Genomic DNA, 22,698 nt, shown 5'->3' on the forward strand with positions numbered 1-22,698 from the left:
ATGTATTTTATGATTTGGAAAACCCTCATAGAGTAAGTTAATCTGGTTTTATAGTATTTCCAAACAGCTACCCCCTGATGCCATCATGTAAGGAATGAAAAATAAAGACTAAAGTGTCCAGAGAAGACTTACATCTCTGGCTGGGACCTTAAAGACACAGGGAGGTTCCGGATGTGAAAGTGGGTTTTGGATGATTGTTAGGGTTTCCTGTGATACCCTGGTATCCAAGATGATAGGATGCTCATGAACTCCCTAGCCCCGGAGTTGTTAGGGGAGAGCATGCACATAGGCCCTGTCAAGGCAGGTTTCACCATTTCATGATCACAATTTAGGCCACTCATCCTGTTCTCTGCTGCCCCCTGTTGTGTTCCCTCTTACATTACCACATATCACTTGCTTCTCAAGTGTCAGTTCATGCCATCCTCCCAAAATTAAATTCTTAAAAGGGCGTCTCTGTAATTCAAACAAATGGAAGTGATTTCATTTGGGGGATACTCGCACCCCTTTGGAGGAAAATTATTTTTTTTCAGCCGCCAGATATTTGACGGAGATGCTAAGTATGGCAAATGGAAAATAATAAGTGAAGTAGAGTATACTTAGATGTATGACACAAAACCAAAATTGCCCATTTTCCCTTTACCTTTAAGATTTGCAGTTTGTAGAGGTCTTTAGACACTAAGATCAGCAGAGTGTCCTCGAATATGTTTAAAATAGTTTGGTATAATTCCTGAAAAACAAAATAGTTATACAACCAGCCAGTCCGCCAGCTTACATAAAATTTGACCCCATTGTTTTGCATCCTGATGTCCTGAGTTCTTCCCATAAACTGAAGGTAAGAAAGGACAGTGGTAGCTATGGTGATGAGAGCTCACCCAATGCCATATGCCATGTGTTTCTTCTGCACCCCACATAGCCGGTGCACTGTGTAGCTTTGCTGAGGAAACAGACCACACATATTGCTGATCTTACTATGGGACTCTTCCCACCTCCATCTTTCTCTGCTCACATTTCCTTCTTTGCAGAACTTGCCAGTAAACTCCCTCTCCTTGGTCAACCAATTAACCAAAAATCCATTTACCCATTTGTTCCTATAAACCCATACTACCCATTAAATCCCATTGGATTGTAGACTTCATGAGGCCAGAGGTGTAGGCCAGAGGCTGGGAAGTGCTATGTATCTATTTTATTTTAAAAGAGTGAAGGAGAGCCCAGCTGGCATGGCACAGTGGTTGAGCATTGACCTGTGAACCAGGAAGTCACAATTCAATTCCCGGCCAGGGCACATACCCATATTGTGGGTTCGATCCCCAGTGTGGGCGTGCAGGAGGCAGCCGATCCATGATTCTCTCTCATCATTGATGTTTCTATCTCTCTCTCCCTCTCCCTTCCTCTCTGATTTCAATAAAAGTATATTTTAAAAAAAAGAGTGAAGGAGAAAACCACAAAAGTCATGCTCTGTAGAGAGACACTGTGCAGGACTGTGTGCGTGAAGACATCTCATCTCGATCAAAGGAAGCAAACTCTCACCTCCAGGTCCAGCTCCTCACATTCGTTGTTCCCAATGTCTCTCACTTGTTTCAGAGTTGGCATAGCAAATACTACTTTAAAGGATGATTCTATGATGTTCAACTGAGTCTCAAATTGCAGTAAGGGATCCACGAAGCTGGCAAGAAGAAGGTGTAATTATTAAGTTGAGGAGAAAACAAGTATAACCTAACTTTAGTGACTTTTTCTGAGTGATAAGAGAGAGCGGACTAGAAAATGAGACTCAGCCTTTGGCTTTATATGACACGTGGGTTTTAAAGAGTCTCATAAAACTGACAATGGTGCTTTAAATATAGAGGGATGAATTTTTTGCAAATATCATATGTAACAAGTTATTTGGAAACCAGACTATTTTTCTCCATGGACATAATGAGATAAAGTGGTTATAGTCTCAGCCAAGCCCGCAAAGCCATCCCGAGCTTTCGGCCGTTGAAACATATTACAGCCACATTTTCTCTAACCCATGATCCTATGTTTCTCACATGTTAGTATTTCTGATATTGGAATGCATCTTCTAATTGATGGCAAAAGAAACCCACCCAGCAGCAGCTATAAAAATAACTTGTGAAACGGTTGTTATTCCTTTGGTATATGTGATCTGGATAATAGTCCTTCTTGATTTTTTTTTTGAGGTGAAAATAATTATTTTTCTAAAACGATGGTGATATTAGATGGTAAGGTATGAAATCTTGTGCTGGACTCAGAATCTCTTTTCTCCACTGGACAAGATACTTTACCTGAGATTCACTGTTTGAAATGGAATCTCTTGCAATATATTAGGTAATTTTCAAATCCTGGAAGATTGATTTGACATTCATGGGCTCTAATGGATTACCAGATTCTGAACAGTTATCTATCAAAAGTTTCCAGTTAAATTTTCAGTGGAAGGTATTTAACATTTAGGGATATATGATCTGGTTTAAGAAATTAAGATTTTGATGAACTAGAAAACCATGTCTTTCAATGTACTTTGAAATCATATCACCAGTCCTAAAAAAAAATTCTAAAATGATCCAAGTCATGAGCGAGGATTATGAAAGCATGATACCCTGATGCCACAATGGACAAATGATCTTCAGATGTTAAATGTGAGGAAGGCTGCCATACTGAAGAAGAAAGTCACATGCATATCTACGGGTAAACATGAGCAATTGTACGTTTTGTTTTTTTGGTCTGCATGTAATTTGTTTCCAAAAGAGCAGGTATTAAGTTACTGATGTGTGTTACCACAAGTGACATCTTAGTGTAAATGCTTTCTTATATTCCAGGATGTATGACCAGGTGGTATAGAAAGGCACTTGACAAGAAAGAATAAGTATTTCTTACTAAATTACTGTATGAGTTTGCTTTTGTTCAAGTTTTGAGCTAAATATTTATTTCAAAGATTGAAGTGAGTAGTAGACCAAATATACTAGAAAAAATTGGGATTTTTTTTAATGAAGCAATAAGTCTTAGATGAGATCAGTAGACAAAAGGCAATATATATATTTGCAAGTATAATTTCTAGAATCACAATTGAATAAAAGAAAGTAGATGCCTCCTAATAAAAGTATGAGGAAATTCTATTAATTGTGATCAGAAAGAAATCAGGAGGGCCATATTAATATAACACAATGTTTAATTTAAATTGAAGAGTATTATAATCAATAAAAAATATCCTTGGGTGGGGATTAAAATAAATAAATTTTAAAAAGAGTATAAAGTTTAAACTTTTACAACAGTGGTTTATAAAAATAATAAAAGTAATGTAACACCACCAATCATGACTTATCATTGAAATTTAAGAATAGCCCAATATTCTAAAAACTATTAATTGATACATATCTATTAATAGATTAAATAATAAAATAGTACTTTAACCAAACCTGAAAAAGTATTTAATCTCAACATCATTTTCTAAGAAAAAAGCAAATAATTTCTTGAAAGGTTTTATTTAAACCAAGAACAAAAAGTAGTGCGTTTTTATTAAAAGCAGGAACAGCATAAGGATTTAATTTAATATTTTAAAATATTGTGTTGGAGTTTCTTGTATTTCTAATAAGACACGATCTAATAAAAACGAGTTTGTTAAGCTCAATCAAATACTGAATAAATATAACCCCACCTTAAACTCCGCTTACATCTCAGTATATCAGTAATTTTTTCCCAACAATAAAGTGAAACAGAGCACAAAGTGCAGTGTACCTAATAAATTAATCTAGGAATGTGGAAGATCTACATTAAAAATCCTTCAAATTTTCAAGGGAGATATACATCTTGAATAAATAAAATATACTTATAAACAAGAAGATTGCTTATAAATATCAATTCTCAAATTATTTTTGCAAATTCTGAAATGGCAATTACAATTTTAGAAACTTTTCATCAGGAGTTAATGAAATACATTTACATTTCATTTGGAAAAATAAACTGGGAGGGCTATCATAGACCACTTTGCTGAAAAAGATCAAGAAAATAAGGAAGATCCAACTCAATCAGATAATAGAATCTATTACAAAATAGCACTAAATCAAAACAGTGTAGTGGTGGCACCAAATGAGAGTCTGAATAGTGGAGTAGAATAGAAAATGCCCCGATGGCCCAGCCGGCGTGGCTCAGTGGTTGAGTGTTGATCTATGAAACAAGAGGTCACGATTTGATTCCTGGTCAGGGCACATGCCTGGGTTGTGGGCCCCATCCCCAGTGTGGGGCATGCAGGAGGCAGCCGATCAATGATTCTCATCATTGATGTTTCTCTCTCTCTCTTCCTTCCTCTCTGAAATGAATAAAAACAAGAAAAGAAAAAAAAATGCCCTGATGTAGGAATAGCAAACATGTGGATAAATATTATATCTCCCTTCCCAGGACAAATGTAGTACTAATTTATTGTGACAGTATTTCATGTTGGGTCACATTGCAATCTTAACAACCCTCCACCCCTTTTTTTACTTGAAAATTATCTTGAGGTATTTGTAGATTCACATGCGGTTGTAAGAAATAATACAGAAATACCTCTCATACACGTCACCCATTTCCCCCCAATGGTAACATTCTCCAGAAACTATAGTATAATACCAGAACATTGACATTGACTCAGTCCACTGAGCTTGTTCAGATTTCCCATTTTACTTGTGTATGTGTGTGTGTATTTAGTGCTATACGATTTTATCACACATGGAGACTCGTATATTCACCATTCCTATCAAGATACTAAACAGCTCAGAACCCTTTAAACCTACAACTATTTCATTAGACAAACAAAAACAAAAAACAAAAAAACACACACAAAAACTAACAAAAAACACTCAAAGGGTTAAATATGCCTTTGGAAATGAAGCATTTTAAATAAGTATTATCTGTATCAGGGGTTGGCAAACAGATTCTGTGATGATCCCGATAACAGATTAGGCTTTGCTAGCCTTTGCTCCAACTCTGACACAGGAGCAGCCACAGACAATACATGAAGGAATGGGCGTGGCTGGTTTCCAATAATACTTTGTTTATGGACCCTGAAATTTGACTTTCATATAATATTTACATCTCATGAAATAGCTTTCTTTTGATTTTTATCCCAACTATTTAAAAATGTAAAAAAATATTCTTATCTCTCAGAATGTACAAACATATGAAGCTGCAAAAACAACAGGATTTAGCACATGGGGCATAATTGGTCCACTTCTGTTCTGAATAATGGAATTGTGAAGACTAACTTAAATTAGTTCATAAATAAAAATAGCTTAGAGACTAAACAGTAACAAAAATCAAGTAACAAAAAGCTAGGGGATATTGAACATAATACTAAAAAGCAACGTAGAATTAATTTTTATCAGGTACACAAAAAAGTAAAAGAAAAAAATATAGCTAGGACCATAAAATGAATTGTAGCAAGATAAAAGAGGAACAAATTTAAAATCCATAAAAACAGCACAAGAAGCTTATTTAATATATATCGCCACTAAAATCACAATAAACTGGCAAAGAACATGAGACAATTCGTAAATGCATAACAGAAAATATTGAGTCTTGCTTATATTGAAAGTAATATAAATTAAAACGAGGCAAAAATTTGAACCTGTTACATCAGCAAAATAGAAAAAAGTAGGTATGTATATAAATTTAGGTGATTAGGCTTTGAACAAGCATTTATTATTAGTGCAGTTCTTCCGGACAACAGATTGACAGTCTTTATTAAAAGCTCTAAGAATTTTCATCCCATCTGCATTAGTTGGGGTTCAGGGGCAGCAGAGGTCAAAACAAGATTTAGAGGTGCACAAAGTTTCTAAGAGAGAAAGGAAGGCAGGAGGATTAGGGTAGGAAGAGCCTTGGACCACAAGTGCTAAGGAAGTGCTAATGAAGATATGATTATAAAGAAGAATAAAAACTTAAGACAAAAATGCCAAAATCAAAAGTATTACAGAACACTGTGTGTGCAATCTGCTTATGATTCTGCAGTAATTAAATTTATCTGCCTATGCATGCAATATAGAAAGATTGGGAAAGAATATGAGAAAGAAAGAAATACTTGCTGAGTTAGGATGGAGGAATTTGGAAAAATGTTTTATTTTTCACCATTGTGATCCTTCTCTATAACATTTTACATATATATATATACATATATATATGTATATGTGTATATATATATATATATATATATATATATATATATAATTTCAGAGAGGAAGGGAGAGGGAGAAAGAGATAGAAACATCAATGATGAGAGAGAATCATCCATAGGCTGCCTCCTGCTCACCCCCCACTGGGGATTGAGCCCACAACCTGGGCATGGGCCTTGTCAGGGAATCGAACAATGAACTCCTGGTTCACAGGTTAACACTCAAGCACTGAGCCATGCCAGCTGGGCTTCTCTAACATTTTAAAGATAGTCAATCAGTGAAACAAGAGAGATTTACAGTTTATTATACCTGGAGTTTACGGCCAGGATTAGGGCTTGATGATTGAAGATGGTTGCTAATGTATCCCATAGAGAGGTAGCTGTGCACTCCTGTATCAGGAAAAAGAGAAGAATCCATGATAACAGGCCTGTGAGACGCATGGCGTCAGGGGACCACATTGGACTGGACTAATGGGACCACATACAACTGGAATATAAGCCCAAAAGTTCATAGATGTGTTGAGATAAGCAAACTGTAATTTAAACTCACGATACTAATGGCTGGCCTTTGATAGCCAACTGCTGTGCTTCTTTAATTAGCATTTCCCAGCACAGTGTTGGGAGGAATACTCTTGACCAGGTGCTTTTCCGCGCAGCACTGTAACTCTTGTCATTCAGTTGTCCTATAATAACATGGAACTCTGCTTTCCAGCTGTTAGCTAGCTTCTCCTTTTTTTTTTTCTTTTTCTTTTAATGGAGCCAATGTGTCACTATAACTCTATCACCAGGTCATTGTCCTCCCCTTTTACTTTGACATCACATCTTTTGTTGAGTCACTGACTTACAGCATGTCCCTTCCATGTTGGCATGCTTTCACGTGTGCTGTATTATCACTAATGTTTATAGAATGCAAAAGCCACTGAACACACTGGTAAGCAACAAGGGTTTGCAAGCTTATATAAACATTCTAGGAAGTTGTAAGAATTCGCCAGAAATTTCATCTGTTTTTCCCAATTAGGTATTTCGTTACTGGTTGGAATATATAACATGCTCACCAGTATTCCCAGAGACTCTTCAGTGCCTTCTCTGGGGAGGTATGATATCATTCTGGCTTTAACTTCTATTCTATGGATAAGTTCTCCTTGAACTCATTTTCAGTTACTTCCTAATCACTACGGATCCTCACTGGAAACCCACAGTAAATGATAAAACGGACACAATCCTGGAAACCTATATTTTGTAATATATTTCATAACACTAGGTTCTAGGGCCAGTCTGGTGGGCCTTAAGCTTTCAAATGTATTATTTTGGCTTTCTTCTCTAAAATGACCATCTGCTTTTCATATATGTGTTATATCATTGACATTTTTGTTCCATATCTGTTGTCATTCTTGGCCAGAAAAAATTGGAGTCATGCCAATTTCACTAGTTCCTTAAATGTCAGATATTTCAAAGCACAGGCATGTAATGTGTGTTTCTGATGCCACCTTAGTCTGGGGGGAAAATGGGATTATCATAATAGTCATTATTCTGAGGGAATTTGAACACCCCCCACCCCCTAATGATTCCCAAATAATTCTGGGAATACTCAAAGGGAGTCACAGACTTGGTCCTCTAGAGCAGGGGTGGGGAACCTTTTTTCTGCGAAGGGCCATTTGGATATTTATAACATTATTCTTGGACCACACAAAATTACCAACTTAAAAATTAACTTGCTATATTTCGTCAAATATTTAATTAGCTCACCCCTAATGCCTTGGCCTTATACAACCCATGGGCTAGACATTCCCCACCCCTGCTCTGAAGTATTATGTGAATCTTCACCTTTTTCTTTCATCTCTAGATCACTAGAATCTAGACAACAGCAAAATATCAAAAATTTGCAGAGAGCACTGGCTGGTGGTTAGAGCGTTGGCCCATGCATAGAAGGGTCGCAGGTTGGATTCCAGTCAAGGGCTCATACCTGGGTTGCAGATTCAGTCCTCATCCCAGGTTGGGGCATGTGTTGGAGGCAATCAATTGATGTCTCTCTCACATTAACGTTTCTCTTCCTGTCGCTCTCCCTCCCTTCCTCCCACTCTAAAAATCATTGGAAAAAAATATCCTTTGTTGAGGATTGACAAAAAAAAAAAAAAAAAAAAAAAAAGTGCGGAGAGATGGGATATCTGAGGTGAGGGCATGAATATTCCAAGCCCTTATCTACTAGGCTTGCTGTCTGTGCTGGGGTTTTACTGAACATAGTGATGCTGTTGCTGGTGGTGTCATGTCCCCACTACCCTTGCCAAGGCCAGATACCGAGAGAGCTGAAGACTACACTCAGAATAAATTCACCCACCACTCCGAGAGCTAATTAAATTTTTCCCCACTATTGTAGAAGTCCCCAGAACCAGTGTCATTATACTATGCACTCTCAGTATTATGGTTCTTCTGGTTTTCACTGATCCTTAATATTGAAAATTTACATACAAATGCATATTTTGATGGAATGTAGATTGTCTATAGAAATGTCTCTTCCAACAAACTCTTACATAAACATTTTAAAAAGCAATGCACACACATGTACAGATGTGTACACAGTGGACAAAGTCTCTAGGACCTCCCACCTCTGCCATCTCCCAGACCCATATTTCCATCCTAGAGTGTACAATTGTGGCTGGTTTCATACTAGTGGCCCGGTGCACAAATTCATGCATGGGGGGGATCCCTTGGCCTGGATGGCAATGGGGGCTGATCGAGGCATCTCGCCCAGTCCCAATCAGGGCCAATCAGGGCTGGCTGGCTGGAGGTGGGGGAGGATTAGGAGCCATTGGAGGTTGGCTGGCTATGGAAGGTTGACGGTGGGAGTGCACTGAGCGTCTCCTGCATTGAGCATCTGCCCCCTGGTGGTCAGTGCGTGACTTAGCACTGGTCAACCGGTCATTCTGGTCATTTGGTCGTTAAGCTTCTATATATATAGATAGGAATGTTAATAACATTCTTTTGGCTGAGAAGACTAGAAAATGGTTCTGTTTTTTCTGTAACAGTTGCCCCTATGTTCTGCCAACCTCCTACCCTGGAATCCCTTCCTTCCCTTCCTCCTACCCTGGAATCCCTTCTAAGTAACTATCTTACTGACTTCTGATTCTATGAATTTTCCAACTCTTTGAGTTATTAAAATAGCTTCACCATTATTATTAATACCAAATCCTGTTTATTTAAAATCTTCAACCTCATCATTTATGTACAGCTCATCCTCCACTCCCAGTGCAGGTGAGATTCTTGGTTTCAGGGTTGACATAGGTTAGCTTGGTGCTTATACCAGTGACTCTGGAACCAGACTCCCTGAATTTGTATCCTGTCTCTGATACTTGATAGTTATGTGACCACAGGAAACTCAGTTTTCTCATTTGTCCAGTCAGGATAATGGTAGTCCTTATCCCGTAGGGCTGTTTGTTGTGAGGATTAAATGAGTTATTTATTTAAAGCATTCAGAACATGCCTAACAGGCTATATAAATGCCATGCTATAATTGCTGTTATCAGAGTGGGGAAGGGGTTTTCTCTCTCACAGCTCTACTCATCTTTATTTTTCTGGGGTGACTGTGAACTGGGGGAAATGTATGTATGTATGTATGTATGTATGTATATGTATGTGTCTGTGTGTGTGTATATATTGTCTGCCCGCAGCATGAATTCTTGTCCTCTTCCTGTTGGTCATGACTTTAAACAGTTTGGTAGAAAGGATTTTCACTGTGATGATGGAAGGATATGAGATATTGCAGCAGACCTGTCAGGAGGGGGGTGAGTGGGCCAACAGTGGGATGGGTCAAACTTTCATCCTTTTATTTTTAAAAAAATATATTTTATTGATTTTTTACAGAGAGGAAGGGAGAGAGATAGTTAGAAACATCGATGAGAGAGAAGCATTGATCAGCTGCCTCCTGCACATCTCCTACTGGGGATGTGCCCACAACCCAGGTACGTGCCCTTGACCGGAATCGAACCTGGGACCCTTCAGTCCGCAGGCCGACGCTCTATCCACTGAGCCAAACTGGTTTTGGCAATCCTTTTAAATTAGTGTTGAACGTCATTTCTAAGGGCATGCAAGGGTGAGCAAGAACATAACTTAGTAGGGAGAAAAAGCCAAAGACTGTTGAACCAAACTGCCATTTTTCCACTTTCATCCACAGACACTATTTTAAACATTAATTATGACAGCCTTATGATGGAGAGAATGAACAAGTAATTCCCTCCTCCCCCAAGAGATTTTAGTTCCATTAATATCCTTATAGATTATAACTTACCAGGTGATGCCATTTCACAACGGACTGCAAAATCTGGAGAGTAGTTACTAGTCAGGGAGGAGAAGGAGACCAGTTAAAAGGAAGTACATTTAATTTCTTATCACTGAGTGGGGCATATCCTGAAATCTGAAGCTAGCATGACCTTGATAGCCAAGCCAAACACGTACCCACACGTACACTAAAACTTCAGACAAATTTATCATGAGTATTGCTGAACAGCACTTAACAAAAAGATTATCAAACAGGATACAGAAACACAGTACAAGAATAGTGAACTATAACCAAGTGGTATTTATTCCAAACACACAAGGATAGCTCAATAAAAGAAAACCTATTATACAATTCTCAACATTAATTGCTTTTAAAAAAGAGAGAAAATTCACATGATAGTTTTTATTGAGAATTTTTGATATTGAGAATTTTATTGATAATTTTTATTGAAATTCTAGTCAAGTTTTAAATCTATTTTGTTGATTGCAGTTTTTTTTAAAAGTATATTTTTATTGATTACAGAGAGGAAGGGAGGGGGAGAGAGAAATACAAACAATGATGAGAAAGAATCATTGATCAGCTGCCTCCTGCATATCCCTCTGGGGATCGGGCCAGCAACCCAGGGATGTGCCCTGACTGAGAATCGAACTGTGACCTCCTGGTTCATAGGTCGATTCTCAACCACTGAGCCATGCTGCCTGGGCTGATTTCATTCTTTGGTCCTACTATTTTCTTCTTCTCAAATTCAAGAATACAGCTTCATCTTTAATGTAGGTAAGCTTGCTTTCCTTTTGCCTTTCTTGGATTTATTTTGTTGTTCTTTTTCTCACTTCTTGTTTTGGATATTTGACTTATTCATTGTCATTCTTTCTGGTTTACTATTCTGAGTACTTAAGGTTATGAATTTTTCTCTTTATCCCATTTTGGCTGTATGCTATAGGTTCTAATATTAAATATTGTCAATACAGTGGGGCCTTGACTTACGAGTTTAATTTGTTCCGAGACAGAGCTCGTTAAGGAGCTCGTTAACCCAAATTACTCTATCAACTCAATGCAAAAAATGGGCCGAGAGACAGCTGGTATCTCAAAAAACTCATTAGTCGGGACACTCGTAAGTCAAGGCCCCACTGTTTCTATAATTTCTGTATTAATTTTCTCTTTGTTCCTAGAATTATTTAAAATAAAATAGTTTAGATGGCAAATAGTAGGTTGTTTATATGTTTGTTTCATAAGTTCCTTATTTTCTTTTTTTTTTTTTTGCATTGTGATCAGAGAATATTTCTACATTTTGGGATTTATACAGAAATTCTAGCCTAACATATATAGTTATCCTTTATGAATATACCTTTTGGTGAGCATTAGAAAAGCAGATATATTCTTTGTTTCATGGATAGAGTATTACATATGGGTTTCTCACACACATACACACACACTTACCTTTCTCTTTACTCCGTCTTGGACTCCTAGTTAATTTCTGATTCTTTGATATCATGATGACAGAGGTGAATTAGTCGTCTACTAATGCTGCAAAAGAGTACTTTGTATTAGTACACAAACCAATAAGTTTCCTATAGTTTTGTTGTGCTTTATCAATTTGATGCTACTGTGTTATGTGGTATTCATTTTAGATTGTATTAATTTTCTGTTGCTATGTAACAAATTACCACAAACTTTTTTTTTTAAACTACCCATTAATCATTTGACAGTTTCTGTAGGTCAGAGTCAGGCTCTGTTTAGAATTTTAAATACAATAGGGTGAAGTATTTATTCATGTGGCTGGAGTCAAGTGGTTTTCACGGATTGCTCTCTCATTTGACACCATCCTCTCCCAAGGTCATTTAGGTTGTTGGCGGAATTCAGTTAAAAATCTCACCGGATTAAATACGTATATGAAGAAATTATAGGACAGATCTAGAGTTTCCCCATGATACAATTTTTCTTATTCTATGTTTTTACATGTGTATGATTTGATTTTAATAAATAAATTGTGACCGACATTTTAAATTGATTTTTAGCCTTACGAGCTTTTCACCACCTCATGGATTTTTTTCTATTGCATTGAGTAAAATGAAATGAGTTCAATTTCAGAGCTGGAGTGCTTGGGGGAAGACCAAACATTGGTGGGTGTCGCCTAATGGGTGACTTACTTAACATAGGTGCTCAAGGTGTCTTCAAAATAAGAGGGATGTAGTCAGGTGGCAGAAGAGAAAATAGATATGAAGTTAGGAGATTAATTAGCAAAGATAATCTTTTCCAAATAGTAAATCTTGTAAGAACTTTAGAGGAGGGCCCATGGTGAGGTTAATTCTAATATATCCATACTTCTTTCTTTAAACAGAACAAAAACTAAGTAGCCAAGGCTAGAAAGAAGATGGGCATTTGACTGACTTAAGAATTAATAGGAGCAAAGTCACTTACATGTGTGTAATTTTTCTGTAATTGTTGGCAAGGTAGGGTAGTGAAGAGAAAGTTTACCTCTTAGCCAAAGATAAAATGCTCAGTCAACCAAAGGAATCCTTTGAGATGTTGTCCCTTGTCACGGCAACCACATATTTCAAAGATTCCATTCTGGAATGGATGTGGTTCCTGCCTAGAAAGTACTGACACTTGATCCATTGATTTTTTTTTAGAGAGAATAGAAGGGAGAGAGAGAAACATCAATGTCAGCGAGACAGATCCATTGGTTGACTCACTCCTGCACACACCCTGACTGGGGCTGGGGATCAAGTCTGCAACCGAGGTACATGCCCTTGACCAGAATCAAACCCACCACCCTTCAGTCCATGGGCTCTAACCGCTGAGAAAACCAGTCAGGGAGAGAAATGTCTATTTTTAAATTGGGTTATGTCTTTTCTTGTTGAGTTTCAAGTGATTTTTCATATATTCTGGACACTAGCCATTTATCAGATATAAGATTTGCAAACATTTTCTCCCGTTCAGTGGACAGAATACTTTGTATTATTATGCACAATATACTTTGCATTGTTTCAACTCTGTTAAATGCATTCTAGCTTGTTTTATGGCTTCATGTGGTCTATCTCAGAGAATGTTCCATGTGCACTTAAGAAGACTGTGTTTTCTGCTGTTGTTAGTAGGGTGTTCAATAGATGTCTCAGATATATTTGGTTCATGGTATTCAAGTCCTCTATTTTTGTGTTGATTTCCTGATTGTTCTATCCATGATTAAAAGTGGGATATGGAAGTCTCCAACTGTTATTACTGAATTTTCTATTTCTCCCTCCTATTTTGTCATTTTTAGCTCAATGTATTTGGGGCTCTTTGATTAATTGCATAAACATTTACAGTTATGTTTTCCTGATAAATCAACTCTTTTATCATTACATGACCTTCTTATCTCTAGTAATAATTTTTGTTTTAAAGTTTATTTTGTCTGATAATATTAGAGCCACATCATGCTTGTTTTGATTACTATTTGGATGGAATACTTTCCCCCATCCTTTCACTTTCATTTGTATCTTTGAATCTAAATTATATCCCTGGCAAACAGTAAATATTTGGATCATTTTCTTATCCATTCTACCTATCTCTTTTTTATTAGAGTGCTTATTTCATTTATAATTTTTGAGGCATAGTTTTGTCAGATATATAAATCATGGTTGACATATTTTCCCCCTCTCAGCCCTTTGTATATGTCATCCCAATACTTCCTGGCCATCCCAATACTTTCTGATGACAAGTCAGCTGTTGATCTTATGACAGTACCTTATATGATTTGAGTTGTTTTTAATTTGTTTTTAAATATTTCTCTTTATCTTTGTCTTTAGACATGCTACTTGATGTTCTCTGAGTTTCTTGTTTGTGTAGGTTATGGTTTTAAGATAAAATTTGGTGAGCTTTTTGGCCTTTTTAAAATTAATATTATTTCTGCTCCTTCCTTTCCTCTCCTATGACTCATATTAGGCATATTTCAGTATGCTTGATGATTTCCCACAAGTTCTGGTGGCTCTGTTTATTTTTTTCATTATTTTTTATTTCTCCTCTTTAGATTAGATAACATCAATTAACCTATGGTCAAGATTGCTGATTTTTTCTTCTGCTACTTAAATCTGCTCTTGAGATCCTCTAGTAAGTGTTTTATTTCAGTTACACTTTTCACTCCAGTATTTCTGTTTGGTTAGGTTGTATGATTTCTATTTCTTTCTTGATATTCTGTATTTGGTGAGAAAGACATTATTAGTATACTTTTCTTTAGTTCTTTAAAGATACGTTTCCCAAGATCTGTACTCAGAAAACTACAGGACATTGAAAAAAGAGATAGAGGAAGACATAAACAAATGGAAGAACATACTATGTTCATGGATTGGTAGAATCAGCATCATTAAAATGTCCATACTACGCAAAGCAATCTACAGATTCAATGCAATCTCCATTAAAATACCAACGGCATATTTCAAAAGTCTAGAACAAACTCCAAAAATTCATCTGGAATAAAAAAAAAGACCCTGAATAGCCACAGCAATCCTGAGAAAGAAGAACAAAGTTGGAGGGATCACAATACCAGATATCAAGCTATATTACCAAGCCACAGTTCTCAAAACTGCCTGGTACTGGCACAAGAACAGACATATAGACCAATGGAACAGAACAGAAAACCCAGAAATTGACCCACGCCATTATGCTCAATTAATATTTGACAAAGGAGGCAAGAGCCATACAATGGAGTCAAGACAGTCTCTTCAATAAATGGTGCTGAAAAATTTGGTCAGATACATACAAAAAAATGAAACTAGATCACCAACTTACACCATACACAAAAGCAAACCCAAAATGGCTAAAGGACTTAAATGTAAGACAGGAAACCATAAAAATCCTACAAGACTCCATAGACAGCAAAATAGCAGACATATTTCATAGCAATATCTTTACCGACACAGCTCCTAGGGCAGTGGTCGGAAAACTGCAGTTCGCAAGCCACATGCGGCTCTTTGGCCCCTTGAGTGTGGCTCTTCCACAAAATACCGACTTCCACGCATGGGCCATGAAGTTTCAATTGCACTGGCACTATACGTGCGCGCCCGCACGTGGTATTTTGTGGAAGAGCCACACTCAAGGGGCCAAAGAGCCGCATGTGGCTCGCGAGCCGCAGTTTGCCAACCACGGCAATGGAAATTAAGGAGAAAATAAACAAATGGGACTACACCAAAATAAAAAGCTTCTGCACAGCAAAAGAAACCATCAACAAAACAACAAGAAAGCCCACTGCATGGGAGAACATATTTGCTAATGCTATTTCAGATAAGGGTTTAATCTCCACAATTAACAGAGAACTCATACAACTTAACAAAAGGAAGATAAACAATCCAATCAAAAAATGGGCAAAGTACCTAAATAGACACTTTTCAAAAGAGGACATACAGAAGGCCAAGAGACATATGAAAACATGTTCAAAGTCACTAATCATCAGAGAGATGCAAATCAGAACAACAAAGAGGTACCATCTCATACCTGTCAGAATGGCTATCATCAACAAATCAACAAGTGATAAGTGCTGGCAAGGATGTGGAGAAAAAGGAACCCTCGTGCACTGCTGGTGGGAATGCAGACTGGTGCAGCCACTGTGGAAGACAGTATGGAGTTTCCTCAAAAATTTAAAAATGGAACTGCCATTTGACCCAGTAATCCCACTTCTAGGAATATATCCCAAGAAACCAGAAACACCAATCAGAAAGGATATATGCACCCCTATGTTCATAGCAGCACAATTTACAATCGCTAAGATTTGGAAACAACCTAAGTGCCCATTAGCAGATGAGTGGATTAAAAAACTGTGGTACATCTACACAGTGGAATATTATGCTGCTATAAAAAAGAAGGAACTTTTACCGTTTGCAACAGCATGGATGGAACTGGAGAGCATTTTGCTAAGTGAAATAATCCAGTCAGAGAAAGATAAATATCACATGATCTCACGCATATGTGGAATATAATGATCAACATAATTTGATGAACAAAATTAGATCCAGAGACAAATGGCGGGGGGCGGGGGGGCGTTGGAGAGCAACCAAAGGACTTGTATGTGTGCATATTAGCATAACCAATGGACACAGACACTGGGGCGGTGGGGTCTTGCCAGGATGGGAATGGCTGGGGGAGGGGTCAATTGGGGTAAAAGGGGACATATGTAAAACTTTAAACAATAAATTAAAAAAATAAAGATATGTTTCCCTTTAGTTTTTTCACTATATTTATAATAGTATATTACAGTCATTGTCTAGTAAGTACAGTGTCTAGTTTCTTCTGGGACATTTTCTATTGATTGCTTTTTCTTCTTGTATATGGACAGTACTTTTATTTCTCTTTGCATGTGTGATTATTTTCATTAAAATCCGGATATGTAAAACAATATAATAGAGCAGCTTTGGAAATCATATTACGCCCCCTCTTCAGAGTTCATTGTTATGGTCATTGTTGTTGTTGGATTTATTTTGTGAATGTAGTGATCTTTTTTGACTTATTTTGTAAAGTTTATATCCTTTGTCACATGTGTCCACTGAATTCTCTTTGCAGTTAGCTACTACTATGGCAGATTTTCGTAAAGGCTTTAGAACCAATATGTCTGCCAACCTTTGTCAAGGGGCTGTGTGTGTTGTGGAATGCTTTCCACACTTCCAGCAATTTATCATACTGCCTTGGCCTTTGCTTCCTAATTGCAAAGTACCTCAAGGTTGCCCAGAGGGGAAGAGAATACCATCTTCTCAGGTCTTTTCTTGCCATGTGCAGAGCCCGGCACAGGTGTATGACTTCTAGGTTTCCAGGATATGTCAGAGTTTTCAAAGCCTGCTGTGGGCATCTCATTCCCCAATTTTTCCTTTTAAGTGATTTGGTCAGCTTTTTATTTGCCCCGACTGGTCTTGCTACCTCAGGCAGCTGCCGTGTTAAACAATTGCCACTGGTTGGTTTTGACAAATGCTCCTGGAACAGGCCTGCAATCCTCTGGAAGAGCTTTGCGTCAGGTGAAATAAAAACAAGTCCTGTGAATGGTACATTTTCAGGGATATAACAGATAAGTCAAATAATGATGGTTCCATGGAGGATTTGGGGGAGCTAGAAATCTATTCTGCCCTCTTTAATAGTAGCTAGACTGCTGATTTTCATAGCTATTGCTGGTTTACAGCCATTTTTACTAGTAAATGTTGGTTAGATGATTGTAAATCTTTGATTGATTCTCCAAGTTCTGAAAAAAATGATTTTTGACAAATTTCCCAATGTTCTTATTGCTTTTTTGGAGGAACAAATATTCTAAAGTTCTCACTTCACTCTTACAAAAGTACTTGCACAGCATTGTTTTAATAGGAAAAAAAATTCGTACAGTAAGAGAATGGACAAAAAATTGTGCTCTCTTTCTACAATGGAACCCAGCAGTTAAAATAATAGACTAAGATTATATAGCTACCCATGAATAGCCATAAAAAGAAATTATAGAATGCTACCTGAAGTACAATATTTATATAATTAAAACACACAGAATATATTGGATGAGTGCATATGTAAACAGCAAATTATTTTTACAAAACTTGGGCTAGGAGGATAAATTCATGATAGTGGTGGTGGGGGGGATGGGATTGGAATGAAGAGGAAAAAACCTACCTTTTAAAATAATTAAAAATATGAATAATATTCATAAAGCATGAATATTATTTTTGTGCTTTTCTCTATTTAGAACTCAGAAAGAAGAATGTCATAGTGAACTGAATTACTCTATTCTCTGGGAATCACTGACTCTGTCCAATTTTTTATAATCTATGGGTAGAGAGAGAACAAAAGACGGAGTGATATAAGTAAGTGCTGAACCATAATTAGGTCTATTATAAAATGATCTTGAAATGGCTTTCAGCCCTAACCGGTTTGGCTCAGTGGATAGAGCGTCGGCCTGCGGACTGAAGGGTCCCAGGTTTGATTCCGGTCAAGGGCATGTACCTTGGTTGCGGACACAATCCCCAATAGGGAGTGTGCAGGAGGCAGCTGATCGATGTTTCTCTCTCATCGATGTTTCTAACTCTCTATCCCTCTCCCTTCCTCTCTGTAAAAAATCAATAAAATATATTTAAAAAAAAGAAATGGCTTTCAAATCTGGAATGTCAAATTCTGGTTTTCATTTTGATTTTAAATAATCACAACTTCAAACCAGACAGAAAAATGTGAATCATTGGCATCTTCCTCCCTAAAAATCTTGGTAGCAAGACTCTGCTCCAGCCAAAGAAAGGAAACTTTTGACATTGTTCCCCCCCCCCCCACGCCCCCAGTGTTTTTTTGTAACACCTCCCTAGCTTCCAAAGGAGGGGAAGGGAGCTGCTTTACAATTATTACCACATAGCGCCTCTCTTCCAGAGATTTTTGACATCCCATCAATGATGTGGGAGCACAGATATTAAATTCTCTTTTCCAACTAGGAGTGGGACAATCTGGATTGCCATAAGAATACAAAGTCATTTTTTTCTCACATGACAATTGGACGAGGATAAAGAGGAAAAGCAAATCCAAACCCAGCCTCTTTTGGCCTAATACACAGCCAGAGAACACTTCAAAGCCTAACCACGTACTCATTACAACATGGAGCCACTAGGTGTCACTAAAGATAAAATTTGTAGGCATTAGACTCGCAGCGGTTCTCAACCTGTGGGTCTCGACCCCTTTGAGGGTCGAAGGACCCTTTCACAGGGGTCGCCTAAATACATCTTGAATATCAGATATTTACATGACGATTCATAACAGTAGCAAAATTACAGTTATGAAGTAGCAACGAAAATAATTTTATGGTTGGGGTCACCACAACATGAAGAACTGTATTCAAGGGTCGCGGCATTAGGAAGGTTGAGAACCACAGCATTAGAGAGTATAACTAGGAAAGCAGTAAGGGAAGTTCTCCATGTTAATGGAGAAAACGGAAGTTTCTACCCATTACCCCCAGGAAATGGTTTCAGATCCTGTCTGTCATATCTGTGTGTGGACCTGTTTGAGTTGGCATCAGTTTTTAACAGAAAAATAAGTAAATGAGCTCAGAAAACTCAAGACATATGCTAATGAAATGCAGTTGAGATTCCAAGTCTCATGTGATGGAGTCTCTCCTGGAAATCATGTCTAAAATTTTAGCAGTGGCCCCAGGTGGGAGTAAGTAAGGTAAATTGAATTATCTTTAGACAAGGAAACTCAAGAGAAGATTTTTAAAAAATCCATCCCTACTGTTTGCTGTGATTCTCACCCCTCCCCCACCCCTTCTGTGTCTTTATTCTGAAAGCCAAAACTGGCAAATAGTGTGAATTCAACCCATATTTGTTGAATGAATAGCAGGAATCAAGGGAAGGAAACCAAGACTAATTTTTAAAATATTTTTATTGATTTCAGAGAGGAAGAGAGGAGAGAGAGAGATAGAAACACCAATGATGAGAGAATCATTGATCAGGTGCCTCTTGCATGTCTCCCACTGGGGATCAAGACTGCAACCCAAGCGTGTGCCCTGACTCGTAATCAAACTGTGACCTCCTGGCCCATAGTTTGACGCTCAACCATTAGCTACACTGGCCTGGTGGAAACCAACATTAATTTAATGTCTCTTTATGCTTTGTTCTCTACTGCTTACATTCATTTTTTTAAAATTTGTAATTTTTTAAAAAATTTAAATTCTTTATTGTTTAAAGCATTGCATTAATTTATATAATTTTAAGGAATGTAATTCTGTCACCCTGTTATGAAATTCATAGATAAAATCTGGTGTAATCTTGCCTAAAGAAATCCAGTAAAGTCTCATACCTCGGAGTATGGATACTGAAAGCACTTCTTTTATAGGTGGATGTAATAGCTTGCTAGCACTGCTATAACAGAGTACCACAGACTGGTGGCTTAAACAACAGAACTTAGTTTTCTCACAGTTCTGGAGGTTCAAGGTTCAAGGTAAAAAGTGCCAGCAGGGCTGGATTCTTCTGAAACCTCTGTCGTTGGCTTGCGAATGGCCAAACCTCTTGCTGTCTCTTCACATGGTCATCCCTCTTTTTTAAAAAAAATATATTTTATTGATTTTTTACAGAGAGGAAGGGAGAGGGACAGAGGGTTAGAAACATCGATGAGAGAGAAACATCGATCAGCTGCTTCCTGCACACCCCCTACTGGGGATGTGCCCGCAACCAAGGTACATGCCCTTGACCGGAATCGAACCTGGGACCCTTGAGTCTGCAGGCCGACGCTCTATTCACTGAGCCAAACCGGCCAGGGATGGCCATCCCTCTTATGCATATGTGGCCCTGGTGTTTCATCGTCTGCTTACATTCATTTTTAATATAATCTTCACCAAAAGAAAACACACCCAACCCTGTGAGGTATTGCATCCATTGCTTTGAATAAGCACTACTCATGAAATCACAAGTGATCTTTACTTTTATTTCTCATTGTCCATTTCAACTTTGCTCAGTAGGAAAGCCCCCCCCCCCCGCTCCCCAAAAAACCCTCAGATACATCTGTGACATTTATGATCTCTTGTTGCTCCTAAAAAGTTCTATAATCACTTTAAGTAGCAGAGCTATCACGGTTTAGTAACTAAAATGGTCCAGTTTCATGTGATAACACAACTTATTTCATTCCAAATCTCAGCTGCTTCTTCCCCAAGCTAGAACTGGCAGCCTCCAGAAGGAGGTAAAGAATGTTTCTCCCCTTTTTCTTCCTCAACTCTTCCTCGACTCCCTAATCAGAGTTAGAGAAGGTGGAAAAGAAAAAGAGACGAGGGCGGCAGTAGTTTCTTTCTTGGAATAATTCTTTTGACATATCCAGAAGTGCTTGTTAGAAGTATGTGATGGCATATCCCAAGATGCAAGCTTAGCATTTTCTTCTGGCTGGCTGTTCTTCCTTAAGTTTTTCATATATTTTTTTATTTTCTTTAATGTATTCTTAAAATTTTCTTTTATATACCTCAAAAGTTATTAAATACTGTAGCATATTCTCCTTCTATAATAATAGAATTACCAATTTTTAGCTGAGTACATGGTCGCTTGGAAAAAGGACTACGTTTCCCAGGATTCCTCATTAGGGTCCATGTGCATATTCTTGGAAGCATCCTTAAATGGAGAGACTTGCGTTGTCTTCCCGTCCTTTCTCCCTATTGGCTGCAGCAAGGACATGATCATTGCAGACTGGACAATGGGGTGAAAGTCCTATCCCAAGGTGCTCTGTGATCATGGAACTGACCTGGCAACCTTGTACAATTACCTCTGGGCTTTACGCATAAACAAAGATAAATAAACTTGTCATCTACTGTCTCAAGTTTTTATCACATGCAGACATACAAAATCCAAAGGGATAGAAACACAGAACTAAATGAGATTTAATTGTAGGAAAGCAGTGGCTAATAAATAAAGTCAGGATTGGAAAAAATAGCCTTTACTCGTGCAAACCAATTTTTATCACCTTATATATGTGACACTGTATGAGGTTCTGGAGGAAGAGGTGAAATTAGGGAGGTCCTGCCCACAAGAGGTCACTCTCATTCCTGTCTTGTTCTTACGGGGGCTGATTTCTTCCCCTCCAACGTTTCAGAGCTGCTGCTTCTCCATCTCAGAACACCTCTCTTTCTCCACTTCTTTATCAAAATGCGAGATCCCGGGGGCTCCACAGGAGGGTGCCGTTTGGGGCTGCACTCACTGCTGCTGGGAACATGTGTTTGGACCTTCCCGCCCCATAATTCTGAAACATCAAAAGCCTTGGAAGAGTTCTTGCCCTGCAACACAGCAATCACATTTCAAGAGATCTAAAAGAGAAAGAGATTCATTCAAAATTTTGTTTACAAAGACTTTCCTCATGGTATTATTTATACTGCGAAACATAGGAATCATGCAAATATCAACAAAAGAAAACCGATGACCTCAATTATGCGGTATGCCCCAAATTAAATAATATTATGTATCTACTAAAATTATGTTTGGGGGAATTATTTTAAGTGGAGAAGCTCTAACAGTGTAATTTTTACTAAACCAAATCTGAGTGCAAAACTACATACATTGTGAATCTAAGTACGTAAACATTATAGAAAAAGAGACAAAACATTGCTTGCCATATGCAAAAAATGTAATGAGTGATTATATACATAATTTAGAACAAGTAGAAATGGAAGGATAAGACAATAGACGCAACCCAGAGTTGTGATGCCATTCTGAACCATCACCACGCCCCAGCTGAGTCTGGCCAGACACAAGGAACCCAACGATACTGAGAAATAATAAATCATTATTGTTTTAAGCTAGTAATTATGCTGTGATTTGTTACATCACAAAAGCTAATCAATACA

At 37.7% G+C, this 22,698-nt stretch overlaps 1 protein-coding gene across 1 annotated transcript in view; it reads right to left on the reverse strand.

Annotated features, from left to right (window-relative positions):
- MROH9 (maestro heat like repeat family member 9) overlaps positions 1 to 22,698 on the reverse strand; it is a 58,584-nt gene that overhangs the window by 35,040 nt on the left and 846 nt on the right. The window contains exons 3-6 of the mRNA XM_059675048.1: positions 21,919 to 22,131; positions 6,447 to 6,526; positions 1,528 to 1,663; positions 641 to 727 (exon numbers count right to left, since the gene is read on the reverse strand). Coding sequence (XP_059531031.1) covers positions 641 to 727; positions 1,528 to 1,663; positions 6,447 to 6,526; positions 21,919 to 22,131 — 516 coding nt within the window. The remainder of the gene's footprint in view (positions 1 to 640; positions 728 to 1,527; positions 1,664 to 6,446; positions 6,527 to 21,918; positions 22,132 to 22,698) is intronic.

This window comes from Myotis daubentonii, chromosome 18, assembly GCF_963259705.1.
Source record: "Myotis daubentonii chromosome 18, mMyoDau2.1, whole genome shotgun sequence".
NCBI classification, from domain to species: Eukaryota; Metazoa; Chordata; class Mammalia; order Chiroptera; family Vespertilionidae; genus Myotis; species Myotis daubentonii.